At 27.4% G+C, this 24,412-nt stretch overlaps 1 protein-coding gene across 1 annotated transcript; it reads right to left on the bottom strand.

The window, feature by feature from the left end:
- Positions 1-20,918: 20,918 nt before the first annotated feature.
- On the bottom strand, positions 20,919-21,949 carry LOC129306995 (vacuolar iron transporter homolog 4-like). The gene has a single exon (XM_054947837.1). It carries the CDS (start codon positions 21,869-21,871, stop codon positions 21,218-21,220), a length of 654 nt encoding a protein of 217 aa, XP_054803812.1. The 5' UTR covers positions 21,872-21,949; the 3' UTR covers positions 20,919-21,217.
- Between the last annotated feature and the right edge of the window lie 2,463 nt (positions 21,950-24,412).

The raw sequence follows: 24,412 nt of genomic DNA, 5'->3' as shown, positions 1-24,412 counted from the left end.
TCTTTTTTTTTTCTTTTGCAAAAGAGCATTTCAATCTTTTTAGTCACCTAATTCAGTCCATAAATCCTATGGTGAAATTTTAATTTTTTTTAAACTCACTAATAAATACCTCTTTTCCATGATTTTTAGTTAAAATTCTTCCTACAATATAATCACTCAAGCACGAGGTTTTCAATTTAAGTGTAAGAATGTAAAAAAATACCTTTGGAACAACTATCTTTAATTGAGCTTCATAACACTCAAATATAATTTAATAAGATTGTCATATGATCATATCACAGAGATTAGGAAGAATTTTTTCACTGAAAAAAAACTTAACTTTTTTTGGAATGCAAAATAATAATAACAATAACAATAATAGATGTGCTCTTACACTTTTTTGCGCCACTGTTTATTAAATAGGCCAAATCACAATCAAGGACCCTTAGAAGTAATTAATTATGCTGCAGGATTAAAGAATTCTGATATTATTTTACATTATCAAAGGACTTAAATATAATTAAAATTTATTGTCAAAAGACGAAACCACCCCAAATATACTTATGTTGTGATTGAAAAATTAATTATTGTTAAAATGAGAATGAAACTTTTTTTTTTAATGAAAACTTGTTCACTAGATTATGACAATTCCTCTACCCAATTTATAATTTGTAGTTGTTAATAAAGAAATTGATTAATGTTAGAATGAAAATGAGATTTATTTTTTTCAAATGGAGACTTGTTCACCGAATCACAACACTTCTTCTTCTCCACTATCAAGTTAATTTTTTGAAGTTCTTAATAATAAATTGGTTATTGTTAGAATGAAAATGAGACTTTTTTTTTTTTGAAAATAGAGACTTGTTCATCAAATCACAACATTTATTTTTCTCCATCATCAAGTTAATTTTTTAGATTTGTTAATGAAGGAATTGATTGTTATTCAAATGTGAATGAGATTTATTTTTTTCAAATGAAGAGTTGTTATTAAAAGAGTATATAATACACACATGAAGGATATTTTTATCTTTTCACAGCAAGGGTAAGTATTTGGGTTCTGTAGAGAAATATTAAAATCATTTGATCCTCAAGCGTAATTAGTTATCTTGAGAGGTTCTTCATTGTGATTTGCCCTATTAAATATTGTACGATAGACTGTGCTGCAGGATAGACTGTACAAGTACGGCGCAATTTGCTGGATTGCCCTTGAACAAAATTAAATGATATATAAAAAAGTTAAATAATAATTTAAACTTTAAATGATAGTCACTACTTTAAAAGTTAAAGTTAACAGTTATTTTTTTATTTTATTTAACGACTTTTACCTATTAAATAAAATGGCATCATATATTAAAGATCTCTTTCTTTGATATTATTAATTATCAATTAAAGATGATCTTACTTGATAGTTTATTTGTATATAACTATTAAGTATTGCCTTTCAGGTATGATGTATAATCAATTTTGAAAGACAATACTTAATAGTATTGTCAAATAATTGAGATAATTATTTTAAAATAATCATTAAGTAAATATGATAAAAATCAAGCTTATATCAGTAAAAATTTACTACATTTTATTAAAATTCCTATACAACATAGTTTAGAATCTACTCTCTCAATTAAAAATTGTAAGATATTTTTAATTGAATTTCACCCCCATAAGTAGTTATCTACTTTTAAATTAATCATATCTTTTTATATTTACCCCTAATAAATACCGTATAATAAATATAAAGTCATTCATCAATAAGGACACTTTAAAAAAAAACAATGATTACACCTCAAAAAATTAAAAATATCTTACATTTTTTAATTTTTAACTTCTTAAAAAATACATTATATTTTTAAATGGAGGGAGTATATAATATTTAAACAATCTAGAATCTTAGCTAATTTGAAAATAAAATTCCTAAGCTAAGTAACATAAGATATCAAAATTAGCCAATAAAGTTATGTCTAAATACATAAACTAGGTGGGCTTAGTGACTGATTGAAAACCACCAGGGCCATCTCTTCAAGAACTTTTTTGATATGCAGAGCTACATACCTTATATAGTAGTTACCTTTGCAGTACTGTATGCAAACAATTATAACAAAATCAAGTCATTAGTTAACTAAAGTTAGTTATAATTTAAAATCTAATTTAATTAAGTTATATATATATATATATATATATATATCTTGCTATGGATTGTCTTGGGGGCATGAATGATGATGGTCTTTATCATGAATCTTATGAGGCAATGTCCACACTCTTAACTCTGATCTGACTATGGTGGACATTGAAAAAACGAAACAAAACAAATATAAAATAAAATAAAGATCAATGAAATGATATAAAAAGGGATGGAACATGCACTCGTAGATGTCTCTCCCTCGGGCCGTACGTTTTGCTGAGGTTTTTCCTAAGGAAAAACTCTTGGCATAAATGAATTTTTAAGGGAAATTTAGGCTTCAAAATTAAATGGGTGAGAAATTTGGAAAGTCGCAAATTCCAAAATTTGTAATCAAATTTCAAGAAATTGAATTGATTATTCTTGAATCTTAATTACACATTTTACATCTTCAAAGACGTTTAATAGTTAGCACTTCCCTCCAACATTTTCATCCATTTGATTCTTATTCTCAATTTTCCCGGTTTTTAATTAAGTGATAACCAAAAAAGGTACGAACATAGTTTACTAAAAACTAAACTCTTGGCGCGGAATATATGCATTAAGATTTATTTTGTTGTCTTAAACTATAAATATGTAATTATAAAACACTTCATGATTGCATTAGAATTTGAGCAACTTTGGGATCAGGAAAAATATGGTGTAAACAAAGAAAATACATCAAGATCTGAACATGAATCATTTTTTTAAATAGCAATTAGTTTAAAGCACTGAAATTAAGTATTAAATTTTAAAATTTTGATATAACTTTCTTAAAAAATTAATAGCAAACTATAATATTTTTACGTCCTTGAGGCTAATTCTACTTAAAAAAATTTCACATATTTTTGTCAAATAAATTTTCGACGAAAAAATGTTTAAACAAAAATAAATAAATTTCATAAGAGATTATTCTGGTCTATCAATCCACTGGAGAGCGATGACCAACCTAAAAATTTCAAGCTAAAATATAAGCATATTGTCTCAACTAATCTTGATTCAAATATAAGCAATCTAGTATAGGTAAAAGATTTTTTCCCCATTTCATCCCTTATATTTATTAACATAGATCTTTGTGTATTGGTAACTGGGACTAAGGGTAAAAAGGAAAAAAAAAAACTCTCTTCAGTCCTTTTTATGGGACATTTTCAACTGTTTCATACATTTTAAGAAAAGTTAATTTTTTTCTTAATATTATAAATAAGTGAGAAGTATTTTCATTTTTACCTTTGATTTTAAATAATAATACAACTATATCAAATAACTTCACGCTAATTAAGAAGGAGTAAAGTTGAAAAAAGTGATTTAATTATTACAAGGTGACCTATATTTTGGATCAAAAAATATTTCTAAAAGATATCTTATAAATAGCATCGAAGGAAGTATATATTTTTATGGGAATGAAGATTTTATTGATACACAAGTTTTTTCTAAAAAAATTACTTATATTTTGAATAGGATGAACTATAAAACATCCTAGATATGTTTACAACTATAAATTCTTCCAAAAATATTTACATTGGGAAAACTGTACATTTCATAAGTTATTAATATTTACAATTAAAATTAAGGTGCATTATTGATAAATACTAGCCTTCATATGCAGCACTATAAAAATCACTCAACTTTTTTCTTAATTTTATATAGGTTAAAAGGACATTTTTACTCTTAAATTATAGAACTATTAGCACTTGAGACTCTAAATTTATTTTTAATATAATGTTCCCTACTTCCCTTTCAATTTTAAAAAAAATGGTGCAATACCGTTTTAATGTTAGCAAAAGTTAATTTTAATTATTAATTAACTATAAAATTATGAAAAATAATTTTAACAATTATAGAAGATTACCAAGAAAATTATAGAAAAATTCAAAAATTATAAACAAAGATCTAAAAATTACAAAAAAGTACCAAAAAAATTAGAGAAGGATGAGGGATTGATTACAAGAATAATTTAATCTAAATTTTTGCAATTTTATATATAATTGTTAGGATTAATTAATTTTCTCAAATTGCGTGATTGTTGGATTGGTTAAAATTTGCATATATTTAAAAATAAAATATTATATCATTCGTACTATAAATTTGTATTTTACCTGAATCCCAGTTTACGTAATTAATGATGGTGGTGATTCTGTCTCCATTCATAGTGTCATGTGCATTAGGATGACTTTGCAGTTTGTAGAAATTATTATTACTATTAAAATTTAATGGCGTGTGCGTTTCGCGCGAACCACACATTACTTCCTTTTATTTTATTGTTCCTTTATACCTTCGAGAGCCTTCATCCATATAAATGTGTCAACTACGGGCAAATTGACAGATCATATTTGTCATATTGATAATTATTTATTTTAATATAGTATTTTTTTTAATGAATTTGTTCGTTATAATAAATCGACAATTTGCTAATTGATTTCCGGAAGAGAAAATTCTATTTTATGACTCAGATTTTATAAATTTTATATTAACCAAGGATCTATAATTTCATAATTATTTTTAAAGATTGAGGCTTTATTGAATTGGTATCTTTTTCGTACAGACAAGCTCAGAGATGTGCGCGCACACATACACGCACACATAGAGTAAATTACTGCCTACTTATATTTTGAAGCAACATGATGTGGATGAAAGAGTAAACTGTTGATGACTCTGTTGAACTTTATCCTATGTTTAGTTGGAAATGAAAAGTATGGAGGAGAGAGAAATTAAAGGAGACAACGTTAAAAAAATTGCTTAGGCTATTATTGATCCTCAGGAGGGTGAAACTCGTTTGATTGTCATGGTTTTCACTAGGGCAATCTGTCTTTTTAATTTTACATGATTGTCTTCAATAAAAAAAAAATACTCAAATGCGATTACAAAAAATTAACTTTTGCATTTTTAAAAGAAATGCGATGGTCTACAAATATGAAATATTACATTGATTTTAGTTCTAACAAGTAACAAGAGAGTTTTGTTCATTGAAATTCAATATCAACAATTGAATTCTTATTGAGAGACATGTGCCTACATTTAATGTATGGTGGGTTTTTATTTTAAGCACATCTAATTGCATGATTGCAATCAAGACACTATAATTTAGACAGTAACTTTATCTAAAAATAAAATAAACTTTAAATTTTAATTTATTCTTATTTAAGTGAAAATTTTAAAACTTGCATTATGCTTTCCTCATAGTTAATGAGTTTAAACGTAAGCGATATTAAAAAAACATAATTAATATTTTATCAAGTATTTTATATGAAATTATTAATAATTAAATAATCTTTTTAAAAGACACCTTATAATAAGTATTTGAGAATATATTTTTCAATCTCAGCATTTTGGATTTGTCCTTGCATGTCACTTCAAACTTTCATATTAACCACGATACAAACAACAAACACACCGAAATTGATTTTCTATTTGTAAGATGTAGATTGAAAATATTAATTACTTTTTAAAAAAGTTCCACATCAATTATTATACTAACTAATCTAAGCTCAGATGAAATATTTTTTTTAAAAAAATAGATTAGTGTCTACAAACTAATGTTGAACTATATATGTAGAATTCGTTCTTTATGGGTCGAATGTTTTTATAATAAAAAGAATGAGAATGAAAATTAAATTTATTAAAAGAAGTTAATATATTGGGTATGCCAGGAAAATAAAAGCACAATTATATATATGTTTGATTGGACAATAATCTTCTGAAAACAAAAATAAAGCAAAATAATTTATAACTGAAAAAATATTTCTTAGCATATATTTGTAATATATAGACGTATCCAAAATTATTAAGGGTTAAGGTGAAAAAATACCTACCAAGTGGTTGGCTAGGAGCATACAGTAACATAAAGTGAGAAAAAGAATAAAAATATTCATAACATTACTAAATTTGGTGTAAAAGTGATCAAATTGTTAACTTTGCCCTAATACCGTTAGTGTCCAGTGTTAAATATTGTCTATGCTTGCCACGTGTCAATCTTTGTTGACGTTGACTAAAAAACATGCAAAAATATTTATGAAGTCGTCAGCCAGGAGCATCCAATAGCTTAAAGTGAGAAAAAAGATAAAAATACCCATCACATTATCAAAGTTGTTGCAAAAATGACCAATCCATCAAATTCATTAAATGTTAATTGTTTAGCTGACATCTAAGCAGAAGCTAACCATTTTTGGCTAATGTGGACAAAAAATATTTCCAGGTGAAATTTTATAAAGGTTGATCGGCTAATGTATGAATATTATGTGAAAAAATGTCTCTTTGACCAAACATCAAGTTAAATTGCTCATTTCTTTATAGTAGTAGTGAAAACCATTTGAGAATTTTGAACTTATCATGAATGAAATGGCTTAAGATTTTCATAATGTTCTTATGATAAGCAATATAGGAGGTGTGCTAAATCTTAATTTTCGATTGTATACAACTTATCTCACGTGTTAAATCTTGGGTTTTGCAGACAAAAAATGAGTAGTGAGGGAGGGAGGGAAGAGCTGGGATACATCAACCAAAAAAAAGATATTTGGTGGGATAGTCATTGATCAACCTCCCTAGAAATTAACCTAGGAATACTTTTTGTCTACATCAAGAAAAAATGGTCAAATTTTGCTTAAGTGTTAGCTAAACGGTTAACATTTAAATAATTTAATGAATTGGTCACTTTTGCATTAATTTTAGTAATGTTAGGGGTATTTTTACCTTTTTTCTCACTTTAGGCTTTTGAATACTTTTGACCAATGACTTTATGAGTATTTTTGCCCTCTTTTTTTGGTTCATATCAACAAAAATTGACACATAGCAAGTACATTTAGTAGCGCAGTTAGCATTTAACACTGAAATCTAATGATGTTAACACAAAGTTAACAGTTTAATTTAGTCACATTTGCACCAATTCTAATAATGTTTTAAATATTTTTATCCTTTTTCTCATTTTAGCCTATTAAATGCCTCTGACCAACTATTTGATAGGCATTTTTGCACTTTAACCCTTAAATAAATTTATGGTAGAGTAAACTTGAATTGTGAATTCAAATTATAAACTCATAAGAGCTCACCTCTATTAATAAGTAGAAATTTTTTAGGGACAAAGGTACTTCTATTAAATATGCCAAAAGGCAACAAATATTCAGAAGAAGAAAAGAACAGGAAACAACAAGCGAGAAAATTACAAAAGGAAACAATTATTAACCAACGCCTGCTCTATGTCCTGGAATTGAAGTATCTGCCCCAAACTTTTGAGCATCTAAAGCATCTCAGGTTAGAAGAGAAGATAAAGAGAGTGATGGCTGAAATTAGAGTTGCACAAAAGACAAATCAAATAAACCTAACTCGAAGTCTGATTTTTTTTATAAAAAGGATTGAGTTAAGCAACCTGTGGTCTGACCTAGTCCTGGTATAACTCGAAATTGAATAGGATCATATTGGTCTAGTAGGATTAGGAGACTAGTCCCAATTTTATCTAATATCTCACTTTTTTTTTTATTTATGAGAGGTAGTAATTTATTTTATCTTAATAACGTGTGATGCAAGGATAACTGAAATTTCTTGGATAATAATGTGACAATTCTTATCACACAGATTAGACTTGTTAAGTTGATCGAAAGCACTCAACAAGTACATACTTATTAGATTCAAAAATCACTTTGTCATGCTCCAAGTCTACTGCTAATAAAAGGTTTCGCTTCAAAACCAAAGCTTCGGTCATAAAGGTAAAAAGATATTTCATTTATCAATGAAATCCCATTTCAAGTTACCAGTACTGTTTCCTCAAACCATACCAATTGCGGCGGCAGAAAAATTGTTAGAAAATGCCCTGTGACAGCTAATTTTAAGGTATTTTGGTGTTGGTAAAAAAAAAAAAAAGGTAATTTGGTTGTGGTGGAATCCAAAGAGTCTCGTGAGCTGGAAGGGAGAGAGGCAACACTCACAGACTGCACTATTAATAAATAAACATTAAAAATATATATTTAAATAATTAAAATATAATAAATATGACTATAATTTGATTTAAATATATTTTAAATATACATAATTGAAATTAAATTTATCCACATTGATAGATTATTATTCTCAACATAAAAATTTTAAATAAGGGCAATTTATTTTAGGCATTCAATTTCTTATTTCTTTTTTTATTGATATTAGTTTTATTTTTTGAGTTTTATTTGATTTTTAATTGGGCCTTACCATTTCTATAAATCGAGTTCTAAACAATATGTGCTTAACTAGCTCCACTCAATAAAAATTTGATGAGTTTAACTAGTTATATTAAATTTGCATATAATTTAATTTTATAAGTGAACTGATGTGATTTTGTAAACTATAAATGTAAAAATAATAAATTCAGAAAGTGAATTCAACAGTTTGATAACAATGTATGCACATACGTATGTAGGTATTTAAAAAAAAAAAACACATACACACACAAAGGGGATTATATATGTTGATGTGCCTAAACAACAAGTTTACATATAAAGCTAGTATGTCGGGCCAAATTTTATGGGTCAAATTGAATAAGTTTGAAAAAAATTTATGGTTGAGTTTAACAAAATTATGATTTTTCAATGTTTGAGCCTATTCGAGCCAATATCTGAGTACAAAAAATCATTTTAAAAAATATATTAAATATTAATTAATTCTTTAAATTTTAAGTCATTTTATACTAAGATACTATATATTTAAGGAAAAATAATAATAAAATTCTTCTAAAATATATAAATGATAATTTGGTCCCTCAAAATGTCATAATTTCCTTGAAGTCCCTAGAGACTTTTATGTCATTAATGAATTTATATAAATTATCAAATTTTTCTTATTGAAAATAAATGATTCACAACTTTTTTTCTTATATTTGTAACTTTCCTTCTTATATTCATAGTAATGCAATAACAAAAAAAGAATTTAGCATGCAAAGTTGTGATTTATTGTTGCATTATTGTGAATTTAGGAAAAAAATTGTGAATCATTTATTTTTAACAAGGGTAATTTGATAATTTATATCAATTCATTAATGACAGAAAAGTCCCTAAGGACTTCAGGAAAATTATGGCATTTCGAGGGACCAAATTATCATTTATATATTTTAGAGGAATTTTATTGTCATTTTTCCTATATTTAATTACATTGTTATATTTTTTTAAAAAAAATATTTAGATTATTATATTTTTATTATTTTTAATCTATAAAATATTTCAAAATAATATTTATAATGCATTTTAATTTTAAGACCCAATTTTTTTGTTTTTGAAAAAAGTTTGACTCTTTTACATTGTTTAGGTATCCCAAAAGTTAATCGATAAAAAGTATCCCTAAAACTAAATTTTTTACAAAACAAAAATAATTAATTTTAAAGTAAAATAATTAATTTTTAAAAATAAAAAAATTTTGATAATAGTATTCAGACAGATCTTGGCCATTCAATATTCATAAAGTTCATGCCCATTTGAGTTAGGGCGAGCCAAAATAAGCCTTTCCTACCCCGGTTACTGGTTTTATTTCAAATCTTATAGTTTTAGGTACGTCAACACACATGGAACGCCTCAAGGTAAGATGGAAATTTTACACATAACTCCTAGATGCATGAATAGCGCTATACCTTCATTTCATGGAAGGAACGAAAAACACTCTTTGTAATTGTGGAATCCATTACAGATGAGAATGGAATAATCTGTCAATGAACCAACTAAATAGAGACAACCACTCCATTTATCCCTATTCTAATTTTAATTTCAATCTCAATTTTAGTTTTAGTTTTAAAGTAATCAATAAACGCTTCTACTACTAAACGTGATCTGAATACAACAACTTGAGATGATGTGATGACGAAAAAAGGCCAAATATACATTTAGTCTTCATGAGAATGAATATGAAAATAATATAAAAGAAAAAAATTATTAAAATAATAATTATTAACTCCTAATTATTTAAAATATATGTTTTATATATTTATTAAAATATTGTAAATCTTTGTTTTTCTTGCCGGAAAATATAATATTTTTATAAATTAATGAGGAGGAATGGTGGGAAATGGGAATGACGTCGTGGGCCCATGGCAAATCTGAAATCTACTAGTAAATAATAAAATATTAGTACTATTTTTTTTAGTGTGCCCACCGCTTTTCAAAAAGCCTTTACGTCAGTATTGACAAGTCTTAACGTAGTGCCTGTCTTTTACGGGGGCTCACAATTTGATGTTTATATCTATTTTTGTTCATGTCTTACTGTCCATTTTTATTCGGGTAATTTATATTTAATTTTAAATAATTAATTATTTAATTTATTATTTTAATATGTTTATCCAGATATCCACTCACTCCCTATAGTTTTTTATTATAAGATATTTATACTTATATTTAAATATTTCCCGTATTTAAAGTTATTGACAATAAAAGAGAATATAATACAAATTTCAGAAAAAAATATATTACTCTTTATTCAATTTATTGGTTTAAATATTGGTAAAATTGATTTTTTTAAGAAAAAATTTCCACTCCCACTTTCGGCTTGTCTTTATTTAGCCCGGTCAGCTTAATTTTTTCAAAGGTTCAAATTAAACTTACGTGTCTTCCGTACACGCTGATGATTTCAATATTATATAATGAGAAAAGATGCACATCCAATTATTGATCACAATTTCCTCTCTCTCAGTTCTAATGATTTTTTGATTGGAAACAAATGTTAGCCAAGAAAATTGAAACACTAGTTTAAGGCTTGTTTAGTTTTGTTCTACTTTTTTTTTGGCTTTTAAAAAATATTTCATAAACTAACTCTTAAAAAAAAATTGAAAACACAAACAAAATGAAAACTTGTTCCATTATGTTATAATTTAAAAACAATTTCAGAAATAAAAAAAAGTCTATAATGGTCACCATTGATTAATGAGGATGGTCCATAATAATGATTAATCATAACTGAAAGTAATTTACCATAACCAAATGCAGTTTGTTTTAAAAATAAAAATAGAAAACGAAAGTAGCTCTGAAACTTTGAGTCGTTTCTATTTTTTTTTGAAAAAATAAAAAAAACTTTTTCGCAATGATTTTTTAAATAATTGTTATTTAAAATAAATTTTGCAAACAAAATTTTATTTTTTTATATACATTCAGAATTTAATTTGTTTTTCTATACAAAATTTTTTAACAATAGCTTTCTACATCATTTTACAAGCTTTCATATGCATATGCTTGCAGAAAGGATTCCATTCTAATATAGATTATATCCTTTATTTTATCATTCCAAGTATTTGCAGTTACATCTTTTTCTTGGGACATTGAACTCATCCCTTCATTTTCACCATACCATATGCATTTCCAATATTTCAAATTTATCTCATCATAAAACAAATGCTCTCTTATTTCATTAACATTCAGTTGACTCCCATTTAAACATTTTATGCATGGACAAAAATATAATTCATTTTTACTTGAAACATTTTGTTTAGCAAAATCTAAAAAATATTCCACCCTGTTCTCGTATTCTTTACTTGTTGTCCTAGTATTCATTCAATTATGATTTATTATTTAACTACCTATCGTCCTTCACTTGTTTGTAAATAGTCACATATAGAAGGGGGAATGAAGGAAGTGCAATTTTGTCTTCACAATGAATATTCTGCAAATGACACATTCTATCTCTAGGGACTTCTTCATAATTTATCACGTTCATGGACTAAATAGTCAATATCTTTCTTGGCCAGGACTAAATTATCACTTTCCCTTTGGAATATATATGTTGAAACTTGATCCTTCTTTGCCATACTTCGTCAACTACATTGCCTCCGCCTGACCCAGTCAACTCACCTCGCTCAGCCAGCTAATCTGCTTCGTTGACTTGACCCTGAAATTGCTGTCAACTTCATCCACACTTGCGTCCTTCATCATTCTCTTGATCTCTTCCGTCTTCCCTTCCTTTCTTGCATTAGTTCGTGGCATGCTCACAGAGTTATACACTTACACCCATGTTTTAAATTTATTATGGTGGAGATCAGGAGAATATCAGGACAATATTCCTGAATTTACACACTCAGACCCATGTTCTACGTTTACTTTTTTCCTAGTTCATGGCGTCTCACAGTCACACATGTTTTCAGATAACTTCTATCTTATTTTCTTTTCTTTCTTTTCATGTTACCTTGATCTTTTTCTCCCAAAAAAAAGATAATTTTTTTTAATTTTATTTATTTGTTTTAAATTTTTATTAGCTCTCATCATATTAAAATTGAAGGAAATTGTATTGAAAATATCTGTATGTATCTAAATATTTAAAATTTAATGAGTTATATAGTTATACCCGTATTCTAAAATTTTTAAAAATGACTATGTCTGCTTGTCATGTTGTATCACATTAGATACTCATATCTGTATCTGTGCTTCATAAAGCCAAAGCCCCTTTGATAAGTTTCGCAGGGACCTTCCCTTTCATGGAAGGCTCGTGACGATAAAAATGTATCACTGGGCTTTGATATCGTAACCAATCCTGGTCATTTATGTTGGAAAGTAGCTTCATTTCACGAGGGGTGGGCTTCGTCCGAGCTATAACTGCTCTAGCTGCTGCCTCCTCACAGCAAACCCTACATCACCTGAAAAAGTAGGTTGAACCATGGTGCCAGCTAGTTGAAAGGGATCCACGACGAAGCTATTTCGAGAAGGGTTTATTTTTGGAGCTAGTTTGCAATATTTGGAATGGTAATATAGTAGGACCATCACCACATATTATATATTGAATTCCCTCATTTATATTTGGTTCGTGTAATTTGTACGTCTAATCCACCATAAGAAATGTTTAACTAATAAAGTGGTTGGTTTGGTTTGCACGTGATCTTCAACCAAATCTTCAACCAGAGCCACAGATGTGCGACTTGTGAAGTGAAGCTCTCTGTGCCTCTCTCTACTCAACTAATTGAGTTGTCCATATATGCCGCTTGTCAAGTTTCTTCATTTTACAGTGAAGGGAATGAGACTTTTTCAGGGAATGAATTGCTGTCTTTCCTGTTATCATCACCAAATAGCCACCAAGAAGGGCATGCAAGTGTCAACAAATCTACTGCATGCACATATATTTGAACAGATATGTTAGTAACATGTTTCTCATTGGAGCAAAATTGCCAAAAGAAGCTGTTGGCCGGAGAGAAAATTTATATACAGCAAGAGAATGTGTATGATGCCATTTTCATAAACATGATGTGAGGATGCAAAAGGGGAGCAGGTAGGAGCTTCTAATTAAAATAATATAAATCAAGCCTCACTTTTAACTAATAAATGTTAGTTCCATTGATAAGAAATTAATTCATGTTCCCTTTATTAAAAGATATAAGACATTTTTTTAAGGAAAGATGTTAAAAATATAAAGTGTTTAAGGTTTTTCAAGATGCAATTAATGAAATTTTTCAAAAAATTACTTTTAATTAGGAGATGTTTTTAACAATGTTTTTTAATTGAGATACTCTATTACATAAAGGTAAACATGGAATGTGTGTGTAATTTTTAATGACAATTATTAACTAACTTATTCGGTTAAAAATATCTGATAACATTAAAGTGATGGAGTATCTCACAATGACATGAGAGTATAAATTATACCATGCCAATGCCGATGTGAGCAATTAATAAAACAATACTTAAACGTTGCTGAGATTTCATAACCTACATCATCTAAGCTTTTATGTACAGGGGGGAAAGGAAAACAACCAAAAATCTCTTCCCCATCTCCTCACATTGTACCTCATCAATCACATATTCAAATCCAGCCAGGTTAGACTCATATAAGGACTAAATTATAAGATGTAAAATTTAGAGATTGAATTATAACCAAGTTGAAATTATAAAAACTAAGTTACAACGAGTTAAAGTTCAAGAATTAGGTTATAACTAGATCAAAACTATAGGGACTAAATGATTAATTTTTTTTAATTTATCAAATTCATTTACTAACTTGTCAATATCTTCCTTAGCCAGGGACTACATTATCATTTTTCCCTTTGGAATATATATGTTGAAACTTATACTAATTAAGAAAAAAATTAATATTATAATTACTTATAATAAATCAATATATCACATGTTTAAAACTGTTATCAATTTATAAGATTTTTTAACAAATTTTAAAAAGGGTAACTTTTGTTAAAGTTGAAAATTGTGTCTACAGGCGGGTGCTTAATTGGACTCATCATCTATGTAGCTAAAAGTAGTTTAAACTACATGATCTGGATCACCTCAATTTTCACATATCATAAGACTTTCTTATCACTTTTGTACATATAAGACACTTCTATTTTTCTTCATTTTTCTTCATCTCCCTCCCTCCCTCCTTTTCTTCTTAGTATAATTAAGAGTTAAGATATAAATTTACCTTTGTAGTTTTCAACCAAGCGCACTGAGTATCCTTAGGATGTTTTTGATATAATGTTACCTCAATGTTTTTCAATTTAGTACAATGTCATCCTAATATGATAGTTTGGCCATGTTAACTGTTAACTTTTAATCTTAACTATTAAGTGCATTGTTGGCAAGTCACAAGGAAGTCCACATGTAAATGTTTTTTTAAAGAGAGAATAATGTTGAAGTTTCATATAAAAAAATTAATTATTAAAAGGTCTATTAACAAATGAATTAAAGTCATTTACAACACATTTTGTAAATGACCTTAGGTCAGTTGTTAATGAACTTTATAATAATGCAATTTTTCTTTTTTTTAATTCAATTATTTTTTCTTCTTCCCACGTCATCATTTTGGTAGCAGAAAAATATGCAGCAATAACTTATGACAGCCCCAAAACCAAAACTCATTCTTCCAATATACCTTAAACCCTTTCTTCCCATGCGTAATTACCACACAACACAGTTGCCTCACCTCATCCCAATTAAAGGAAAAACAACAATCCCAATGATAAACCCATCACCCCTTCATGTTGTTGATTGTAACTCTTGCACTCGAATCCACTAATAAAGACACTTGAAGATCTTGATTTCACACGACATATTCTATACCTATGTGACGGAGCTTTATTTGGTCTCATCATGATGCCTTTTGTCAAACGTTTAAGTGTTGAATGTGCTCTATCATGCTTCCTTTGACCAGTTAATCACTGATTTGGTGTTGGAATAATTTCAAAACGAAGATTTTTTTGAAAAGTTATGTTCTTTTGAAAAATCACGTCTTTATAAATCAAGGAGTTATGTTCTTTTAAATTAAAGAATATTTTTATAAAAAAATTATGTAGAGAGTTATATTTATCAATGTCACGTTTCTCTAAATTCTAAAGACATTTTTTAATGAGTTATCAAATTAAAAGGTATCACTTGGTGAAATGAAATGTATTTTAAGAGAAAACTTTACATATTTCAAGAAAACTAAAATGCCAAACAAATCCTTATTAAGAACTACAAAATAATTATATAATTATTATATTTTATGATACTTATTTGTTATTTGATATTTCAAGAATATTTTATTGTCATTCTCCCATTTTTTGAAATGTAGTTTAAAAAAAAAAAGCTTCCTGACACTTAGCTCATTTAAATAAATTAGTTGACGGAAAATATAATGACATTATTTGGTCAATGACACTTGTTTTCTCCCCTCCTATATCATACCAAGCAAGTTATTACTATTTACATCTGTATTCTCTTTGTTCCAATTTAAAAAAACGGTGCACTCATAAATTTTGACTTGGGTGAGACTTATGTACTTAATCTTATTAATTTAATATACTTATATCCAATCAAATTATGATTAGTGAATCTTAATGTGTCAATAAAATTATTAACAAGAATTTATTATAAAATAAATAATTTATAAAAGAGTCACATGTCTTAATTTCATTAGAAACAAGCACATTAAGTATATGAGGCTATGTATATAAGTTTTTTTGACTTGAAATAAATTATTTTTAAAGGACTTGTTCATAGATAAATCAATTGAGTTTATAAATAATACGATTTTTAATAGATTTTATATATACATATATGATATAAAAACAATATGTTTTCTTATAAATCATAGTATTATACATAATTTAAATAAACTGTACTATTTATAACATAATTTATTCTATCTGAAACTATATTGAAACATCACCATTCACCAGGTCGAATTAAAAATAATTCTTTTAATGTAATTATTTCAATTCATTAGGTTTAAAATTGAAATATTAACTTTACTTAAAAAGAATTAAGTCTCTTCCACTTAATTCAATCAACACCGATAATACATTACAAATTTTCTATTATATAACGGTGATGGTGCTGATTGCTCTTATTTGATCATTTGCATTATTGATTCTGATTTTTTTAGGGAACATTGCATATAGGTCTCATAAAATAGATTTATTCATAAATAAGTCCCATAAAATTCAAAAACCACACCTAAGTCCTAGAAACTTGAGTGTAATTTGAAATTTAAAATTACACATATATTACATTAATCAAATAATTAATTTATAATTACTTTATCAGTAATTTATAATTATAATTTTAACTTTTTACAACTATAACTTCATATATCCAATAGTTAAACAATCATATGTTACTAAAAAAATTAATATTAATTGTTTACAATTATTTCATTAGTAGTTCACAACTATAACTTCAACTTTTACAACTATGACTTTAAATATTCAATAGTTAAATTGATCAGTTTAATTATTACATAAATGAAGTTATAGTTGTAAAAAGTTAAAATTATAATTATAAATTACTAATAATATTTGATATTATTATCTTTTTATTCAAATTTCAAATTATACTCAAATTTCAATAGATCTAATTATGGTTTCTAAACTTCTCGAGACTTATTTTTAAATAAATCAGGTCCATGGGACCCATATGTAATTTTTTTTAATATCACTAGATACTCCAAAAAATATCAATAAAAAAGATCAGCTCTGCCAAAGACATATTACATTCATTGGACTTGAACTCAAAATTCCATATTTTAACTTGAACGGCTATAGCCTCTTCCATTATGATTGACACATATATATTAGTATTTGATCTTTTGACTTTGAAGGTGAGGATAATTGAGATAATGAAATATTTAATCTCTTGGGTATGCTTTAATTATCAATTTGATCTGTTAAGTTTATTTCAGGATTCGATTTGCTTCTTATCATCTAAATTCTAAAAAGAAGTGTGACTATTTAGTTAGGAAAAAGTATATTCAAAAATTTTAAAAAATAAAAGACCAAAACGTTGCATAAGAGACTAAATTAATAAAAATTAAATTTATTTGAGAGCTAATATGTTCTCCTTCAGTTGCTTAAATCATTAATATATTATAACATTAGATTAGTTTGAGAATAAATTTGTCTTTTAAAATATAAAGAATTAACATAATAATTTATAAAAAACTTAAAAGACTAAATTAATAAAAAAATTAAATTTAAGGAGCCAAATTGATAATTAAGATAAACTTGAAAGATTAAAAAAATTTTATTATCCCATGATCATCTTATTCAATTTTACCTGTTTTAGAAAATGAAGAACAACAAATAAAGGCTTGTGGCTTGCGTGAGGGAAACAAATTATTTAAATTACCTTCAGAGGCCTCTCAGCATCTCAGTCATCAGCAAAGGACAAAAGATATATATTTGGCAAATCATCAATCAAATCAACAATACTTTATATAAAATGTGTGGTCTTAATATAACAACACTTTTGCACTGATTTGCACTAGGCAAAATGATATCTGATGAGTACCAAGATTCTGTAAATTTCTTTTTTTGGGTGAAAGAGATTCTGCAATTTTAACTCTCTTTTTCCACTTTTAATTTAGATTTCAATTTGACATATATGTAATTGAGTTTGAAAATGAATTGCATACTAATTATTGCTTGCAAATATGCATTTTTATTATAGGTATAGATTGGTGTTTCATTAAGGTCGAGTTTTTACCAAAACGAACGAAATTATGGTTGCTGAAATTCTTCCATATGAAAAACTTATCTAAGTTTAATTTATATGAGCTCCTTAATGAATATTTATCGCACATAGTTCCACATAATTTCTAAATATTAAAGTTACTAATTTTTATTATTTCTTACACATTTATGAACCTGCTTAAGAAAATTTCTTTCATAATCAAAATTAAAATTAAAAGTATTAAATTTTAATATCATCCGAATTAAGTTTAAATAAGCTAATTAAATTGAATTTTAATTTATTTGAGTGTAGTCAATGAGAGATAGGTTGTCCTTGATAAAGCAAAAGCAATTATCATCAATATGAAAAATGGCTTAAAAGTGCTCAACGTTAGTTTAATTTCAACCGCAAAAAACTGAATATGCAAGTAAATAAATAAAATAAACCTAAAATATAGTGTCCTTTTCTTACGCGAATAATTTTGTGTTAAGTTGGGCCCTTTTCACTTTATTTAGCCATTACACCACTAAAATTAAAGAATATTATTGCTATAGAACAATATGTGTGGAATCGCTTTATTTTTTTTGTCTTTCTTTTTCTTTCTTAACTTTTTTTCTGCATTTTACAGGATTCCTTTTTGTAAATAAAGAAAGAAACAGACTACGTATAATATTTGATCAAGGTTTTAATATATCAGCAAATTATCATGTCAACATTAGCTTGAATAGTAGTTACGTACTTTGAATTTTTGGTTTTACATTAAAATAATTGTTCTTCTTAAAATGTTTGGGAAACATTAATTACTTTTGTATTATTTTACCTATCGATAATTAGAATCATGGTACAGGTGGAGTTCAAGTACAATTAGATTTATAATTTTTATAAGAATATTTTATACGTTTCAATTCAAGAATAACATTGCACAGCTAGATATAATAATATATTTTTCTTCAATTTAGGCTATTTAATATTCTGTTAAACGGTGTGCATAATCTGAAATGACAAATAAGGTCAATCAGAATTATGATAGGAATTTGACCAGAAAAAAAAGGAATTATTAAAGGAAATAAATACACACCCATTACATTTATTATATATGTATATCAAACACTAAGGGCTGCTAATTGCCACTTACATATTTTATTACCATTTTTTATTCTATGTATTAACAAAAGGAAGGATGACATTGTGAAAAATTGAAAATAAATATGACAATATATTCCTTTATATACCCTCTAATCCTCTAATTTTATATAATATTTCAGTTTTACCCTTAATTTCAGTTTTATCCCTTAATTTTATAAAATAATTTTTTTAATTCTCTAACCTTAACATTGTTAGTTTCAAAATATTTTTTTTGTGCAATTAATGTCATTTTTTAAAAAATGAAACTTAATATATCATGATATTTTTTGTCAAAAATCAATGTTGGTAATTTTTGCTAATAAAACTAAAATTGTGTTAGTGTTGGAGGACTGGAAAGATATATTATAAAATCAATAGACTAAAATGAAACATTATGTAAAGTTAAAAAAAATCAATAATACACTTTTGCCGTTTTTATATCAATCGTCAATTATTAATTCCAATACTACTACTGGATAATAATAATAATAATAATAATAATAATAATAATAATAATAATAATAATAATTTCAGCACTGTTCCAGTCTTTTGTGTATTCAAGGAAATAAAAAACATTAATGATGATTTGTTTGCGTTTAAAAAGTTAACAGCCCAGTTGGCTTGGTTTACACTAAAAAATAAAGATATTTAATCCATGTTAGCTTCATGCAATATCAGAACAATTATTTCTAATAATTATAATTATAATTAATAAATAACATGTATTTATATATATATATATATATATATCACAATTAGTTGGTTGTTCAATGGTCATTTTCGAGCTCACAATAATCAGAAATCTATGTGAAAACGCATTTCAGCGTGCCCTCTCCTTTTCTTTTTTTAACTACGCATGGATATTTTTTTAATTAAAAGTAATTAAATGTGAGCACCTATCATAATATTGAATTGTGTCTCATTGTGAACAAGCAACCTCATCCTCATTCGCTAGATCCAATTTCGTTGTGCCCGTTGCGCGACTTTTATTTTATCACCGTACTCCCCATTTAAATTCCAACACGTGTCTTCCACTTTTAATTCGTAATTTGAGGCACAAGCTGAAGGAGTACCATTAAAATTACATTTATGAATCATAAATATTTCCCCACTTTACTAAATAAAATTCGGACGAGTCATTCACAATTATTTAATATTCTCTCCATCCTAAATTATAAAATAATTTTAAATAAAATCACATATATTAATAAATTTTATTAAATATAATTTATAATTTTATTTTATTAAAATAAAAATATAAATTTTTAAAAATATCATTCATTTAATACTCAGTAAAAGAATATATATTAAAAATATAAAATATAATTAAAATGATAATATTAAAAAAATATCAGCGAAACCTTTAAGTATCTTATATTTTGTAATGTCAAATATATCTCAAAAATATTTTATAATTTGATATGGAGGGAGTACTTCTCATGTTGATATTAGCCAAAAAAAACAAAATATAATAAATATTAATGCATGTTGATATGGCCCAATTAAGAAAGAAGTTAAAGTGCGCATGAGATAGACAAGCACTGAAGCTATAAAATAAATTCTTATATACTCCTTACATTAAAAATGTTAGGCATTTTTTATATTTCAAGATATAATTAATGTATTTTTTTTAAATTTTCTTAATAAATACATTATTTTATATTTATTTTTAGGTGAAATAACTTATCAAATAAAGATAAATATAAAATGATAGTATTAGCTTAAAAAAATTAACTAATTTGTTAGGAGTGAGATTGAATTAAGAATGTCATATATTTTTTAATGAAAGGATGTTTTGTGTAAGCAAAAACTGCGCATTAAATAATTTCATCTGTAATATTTCGTACAAGAATATTGCTTTTACAGATGAAAATAAAAGATCAAGCATATCACGAAATTACAGAATCTGTGAAACCCTAAAATAGCAGCAAGAGAAGGAATATTGAAAATTAAAATACAATTTTAATCTGATCACTTTACGTACTTGAGTGAAGCCTCCTTCCTAAAATTACATCAAAATATAGAGATACATATATAGTTACTTTTTTTTTTAACAACAAAATTAAAATCTTTTTAAATTAAAATAATTATAACTAAGATATATATGATGATCAAATTAAAGTCCAATGGAATCCACAGACTTTGTTAAACCAAAAGTGATTCCCATCGCCACCCAACCTCCAAACAAAACCCTTAATGACGACTTTACCATCGGAGCGTTCCCCAAAACTGCACTCAGAATTCCGAACACCAATAACGCAAGGCTCACGACGGCCACCACCACACCTAACCTCACCTTGTAATCTTTCACGAAGGCCGCCCCGAGCAGCGGCACCACCGCACCGACAGCGAAGGCCACCGCAGAGGCTATGGCCGCATAAAACGGGTTCGGCAACTCGGCTTTCTTTACCTCTTTGCCTTCTCTCTTCAACTGAGCTACCTCGATGTCATACTGCGAGTACACGGACACAAACTCTCCTATCGCCATGCTACAAGCTCCGGCTACCAAGCCAGCGATTCCGATGAGGATCATCGTCTTGACATCCTTTCTAACGGCTCCGACACCCATCATGAGTGATGCCGTCGATAGCAAGCCGTCGTTGGCTCCAAGGACAGCGGCTCGAAGCCATTGAGCCCTTTGGGTGTAGTCAACAACCTCGATCTCATGTTGGTGGTGATTAGATTTTTCTTGGCGCGATTCTATGTCGAACGTGAAGGTTTTTGAAAGAGGAGAAGCTGGAGTGATTTGGCTTGGCTTGTGATCTGCCATGGAAGCTAGCTAGGTTGCGTCTTGATGAGGAAGAAAGGTAAGGAATTTAATGAGATCTGGATATGGAAGTGTGGAGGACACACGCCTTGGGAAGATGATATTTATAGAAGAGAGAAAGTAGGGCTGACGTGGAAAAAATAAATAAAAGAGAGAAAGAAAAAGAGAATATGAAAGTAGTAGTGGGATGGAGGAATCTTATGCGTTCATACTTGGAAATAAAAGTAAATTGCTAACCACGGCACCACCAATGTTGTCCTTTTTTCTATTTTGCTTTTCTTTTAAAAAAAAAAAGAAAGAAAAGAAAAGTATTGGTCTTAACTATTTTTAGTAAATTATCCCGTGTTCAGATTGGGATTTTTTCAAGTGAAAATTCTACCATCAAATGCTATTGCATGTATTTTCAGGACTCAAACTTGTGATCTTTGACTACAAGAGAGTATAATTTTTTTTGCCAGTTGAACTAAATGATAGTCTTGACATTTCTTATTAATATGGAAGTATTTGTTCTCTTAAAAGTTAAAATCAAATTATTCTGTAACTTACATATATTGTCCGTTAATTGGGAAGTTGATATTGGTACAAACATAGAAATACGGTTGGCACTGATAATTTATATACTTGAAAGATTAATTGCATGTTAATTTATAAGTTATCATTCTTACTTTCACTATACCCACTTTCAGGCGCTTGATAGAGGGGAGAATCGGAGTATTCTCGTGGACAAGACCGAGACATTGCGTACATAGGTAAGTTGACTACATTCTTGCGACTGCTATGTTCATTATTGTACTTTATTGGCTTGAAGGACCTCTTACTTTTCAGCCCAAGATTTCAAAAAGCAAGGAACTCATTCACTGGAAGATGTGGTATCAAAACATGAAAATCAAATTGGTGGTTCTAGGAATTTTGTTATTTTTGGTCTTGATTATCTAGCGTCCTATTTGCAATAGATTTGATTGCACAAACTAGCATATAGATTTCCATACATAAATGTTTTGAGCGAGCAATTTAGCGAAATATTCTACCAAAGACCTCGCAACTGGAGGTAAAAATGCAAAACCTTACCTTCTTTGATGGTTAGTATACATTAAGCCTTGGGGTTTTTTTATAAGGAGAGGGGGGATCAATATATCTTTGTTTAGTTTCATGTACTAGAATTTGTTTTATTTTCAAATTCTTTCATTGTATACAAATTTTTATATTCAATAATATTGTTTTTGAATTGGTTTTGATATTGGCATTAATAATTTTTGAGATACTGAAGGAAGTTTTAGAAAATTCAAATTACAAAAAAAATATATACATGCAAGAGCACTAAAAAATAAAGCATTTCTATAAGAAGGACATACGGGAGCACTCAAAAAAAAAGTGCTCCTGTATGCCTCACATACGGGAGCACTCTACAAAAAGAACGCTCTTGTAAGATATATACAAGAGTGCTCTTTTCTTGAGCGCTCCTAATGCCCATTTATTTTGATATATACATGAGCACTTTAATTAAAACATTCCTGTAAACCTACCCTATAGAAGCGCTTTTGTATATATGAGAGCGTTGGATATAGAAGCACTCCCAAAAGCTAAAATTAAGTGCTTTCATAGAGTTATTTTATAGTAGTGTAATTATTCTAATAAATTTAATTAGGTTATAGTATATTTTTAGTTATTTAACTTTATACAATATTTTATTTTACTCCTTTAATTTTATAAAATATCTTTTCAATCCTTTAACCTAACATGGTTAGTTTTATTAAATATTGACATGTTAAATTTAATTTTCTTTAAAATAACAATGATTAGTATAAAAAAATAATCATTTGAACTAATGGAATTAGGGTTAAAAGACTGAAAAGATATTTTATAAAATTAAGAGATCAAATTAAATTTTATAAAGTTAGAGAACTAAAAGTATACTTATTAGGCATGATATAAGAAAGGGATTCAATATAATATGGGGGAAATTAAAGGGAGGAATGTAGACACATATAGTGTATATATATTGTATTTTTTATTTTCATAACTTATTCATCATCAGTACGTAGTGTTATATATTTTTCATTTATCTTCAATTCCCATTCTGTTCACATATTTGATACTTGGCTTACCTAAAACTATTCTAATTTCTAACTGATAAGTGGTGAAATAATTTAAAGTTCTTTTTAATAAATAATTATTTAAATTTATTTCTACATTTTTTTTGGAACAAATATATCTACAATTTTTCCTGAGAGAAATTATATAACGACTCTGGGAGCAAGCTAATTAGAATCAAGTATATATAAGCTTTTAGGAATAATTAATATTTTTCCCAGAATGTCTCTAATTAATGAATGAAGAGACTATATAAGCACCCTTCCACATGAAAAGATAGCGAGCATTAATTGAGGACAAAAGTGGATAGATGAGGAAGACATGAATTAGTCAAAAGTCAAAACAATGTTTTCGAAGTGTAAGTTCGATAAGTCCATTTTTCACTAAATATTCAGTGAGTGGCACGCATCATAATTTGTGTGTGTGTGTGTAAGTCTTAAAATTTTTTCATAC

Source organism: Prosopis cineraria, unplaced genomic scaffold (genome assembly GCF_029017545.1).
Source record: "Prosopis cineraria cultivar Desert tree isolate PC_DT_omini unplaced genomic scaffold, ASM2901754v1 PC3, whole genome shotgun sequence".
NCBI classification, from domain to species: Eukaryota; Viridiplantae; Streptophyta; class Magnoliopsida; order Fabales; family Fabaceae; genus Prosopis; species Prosopis cineraria.
This window is presented reverse-complemented; position numbering and strand designations above follow the sequence as displayed.

What these genes read in the sequence shown, in the direction of transcription:
- LOC129306995 (XM_054947837.1), bottom strand. Translation starts at nt 21,871, where the DNA reads ATGGCAGATCACAAGCCAAGCCAAATCACTCCAGCTTCTCCTCTTTCA.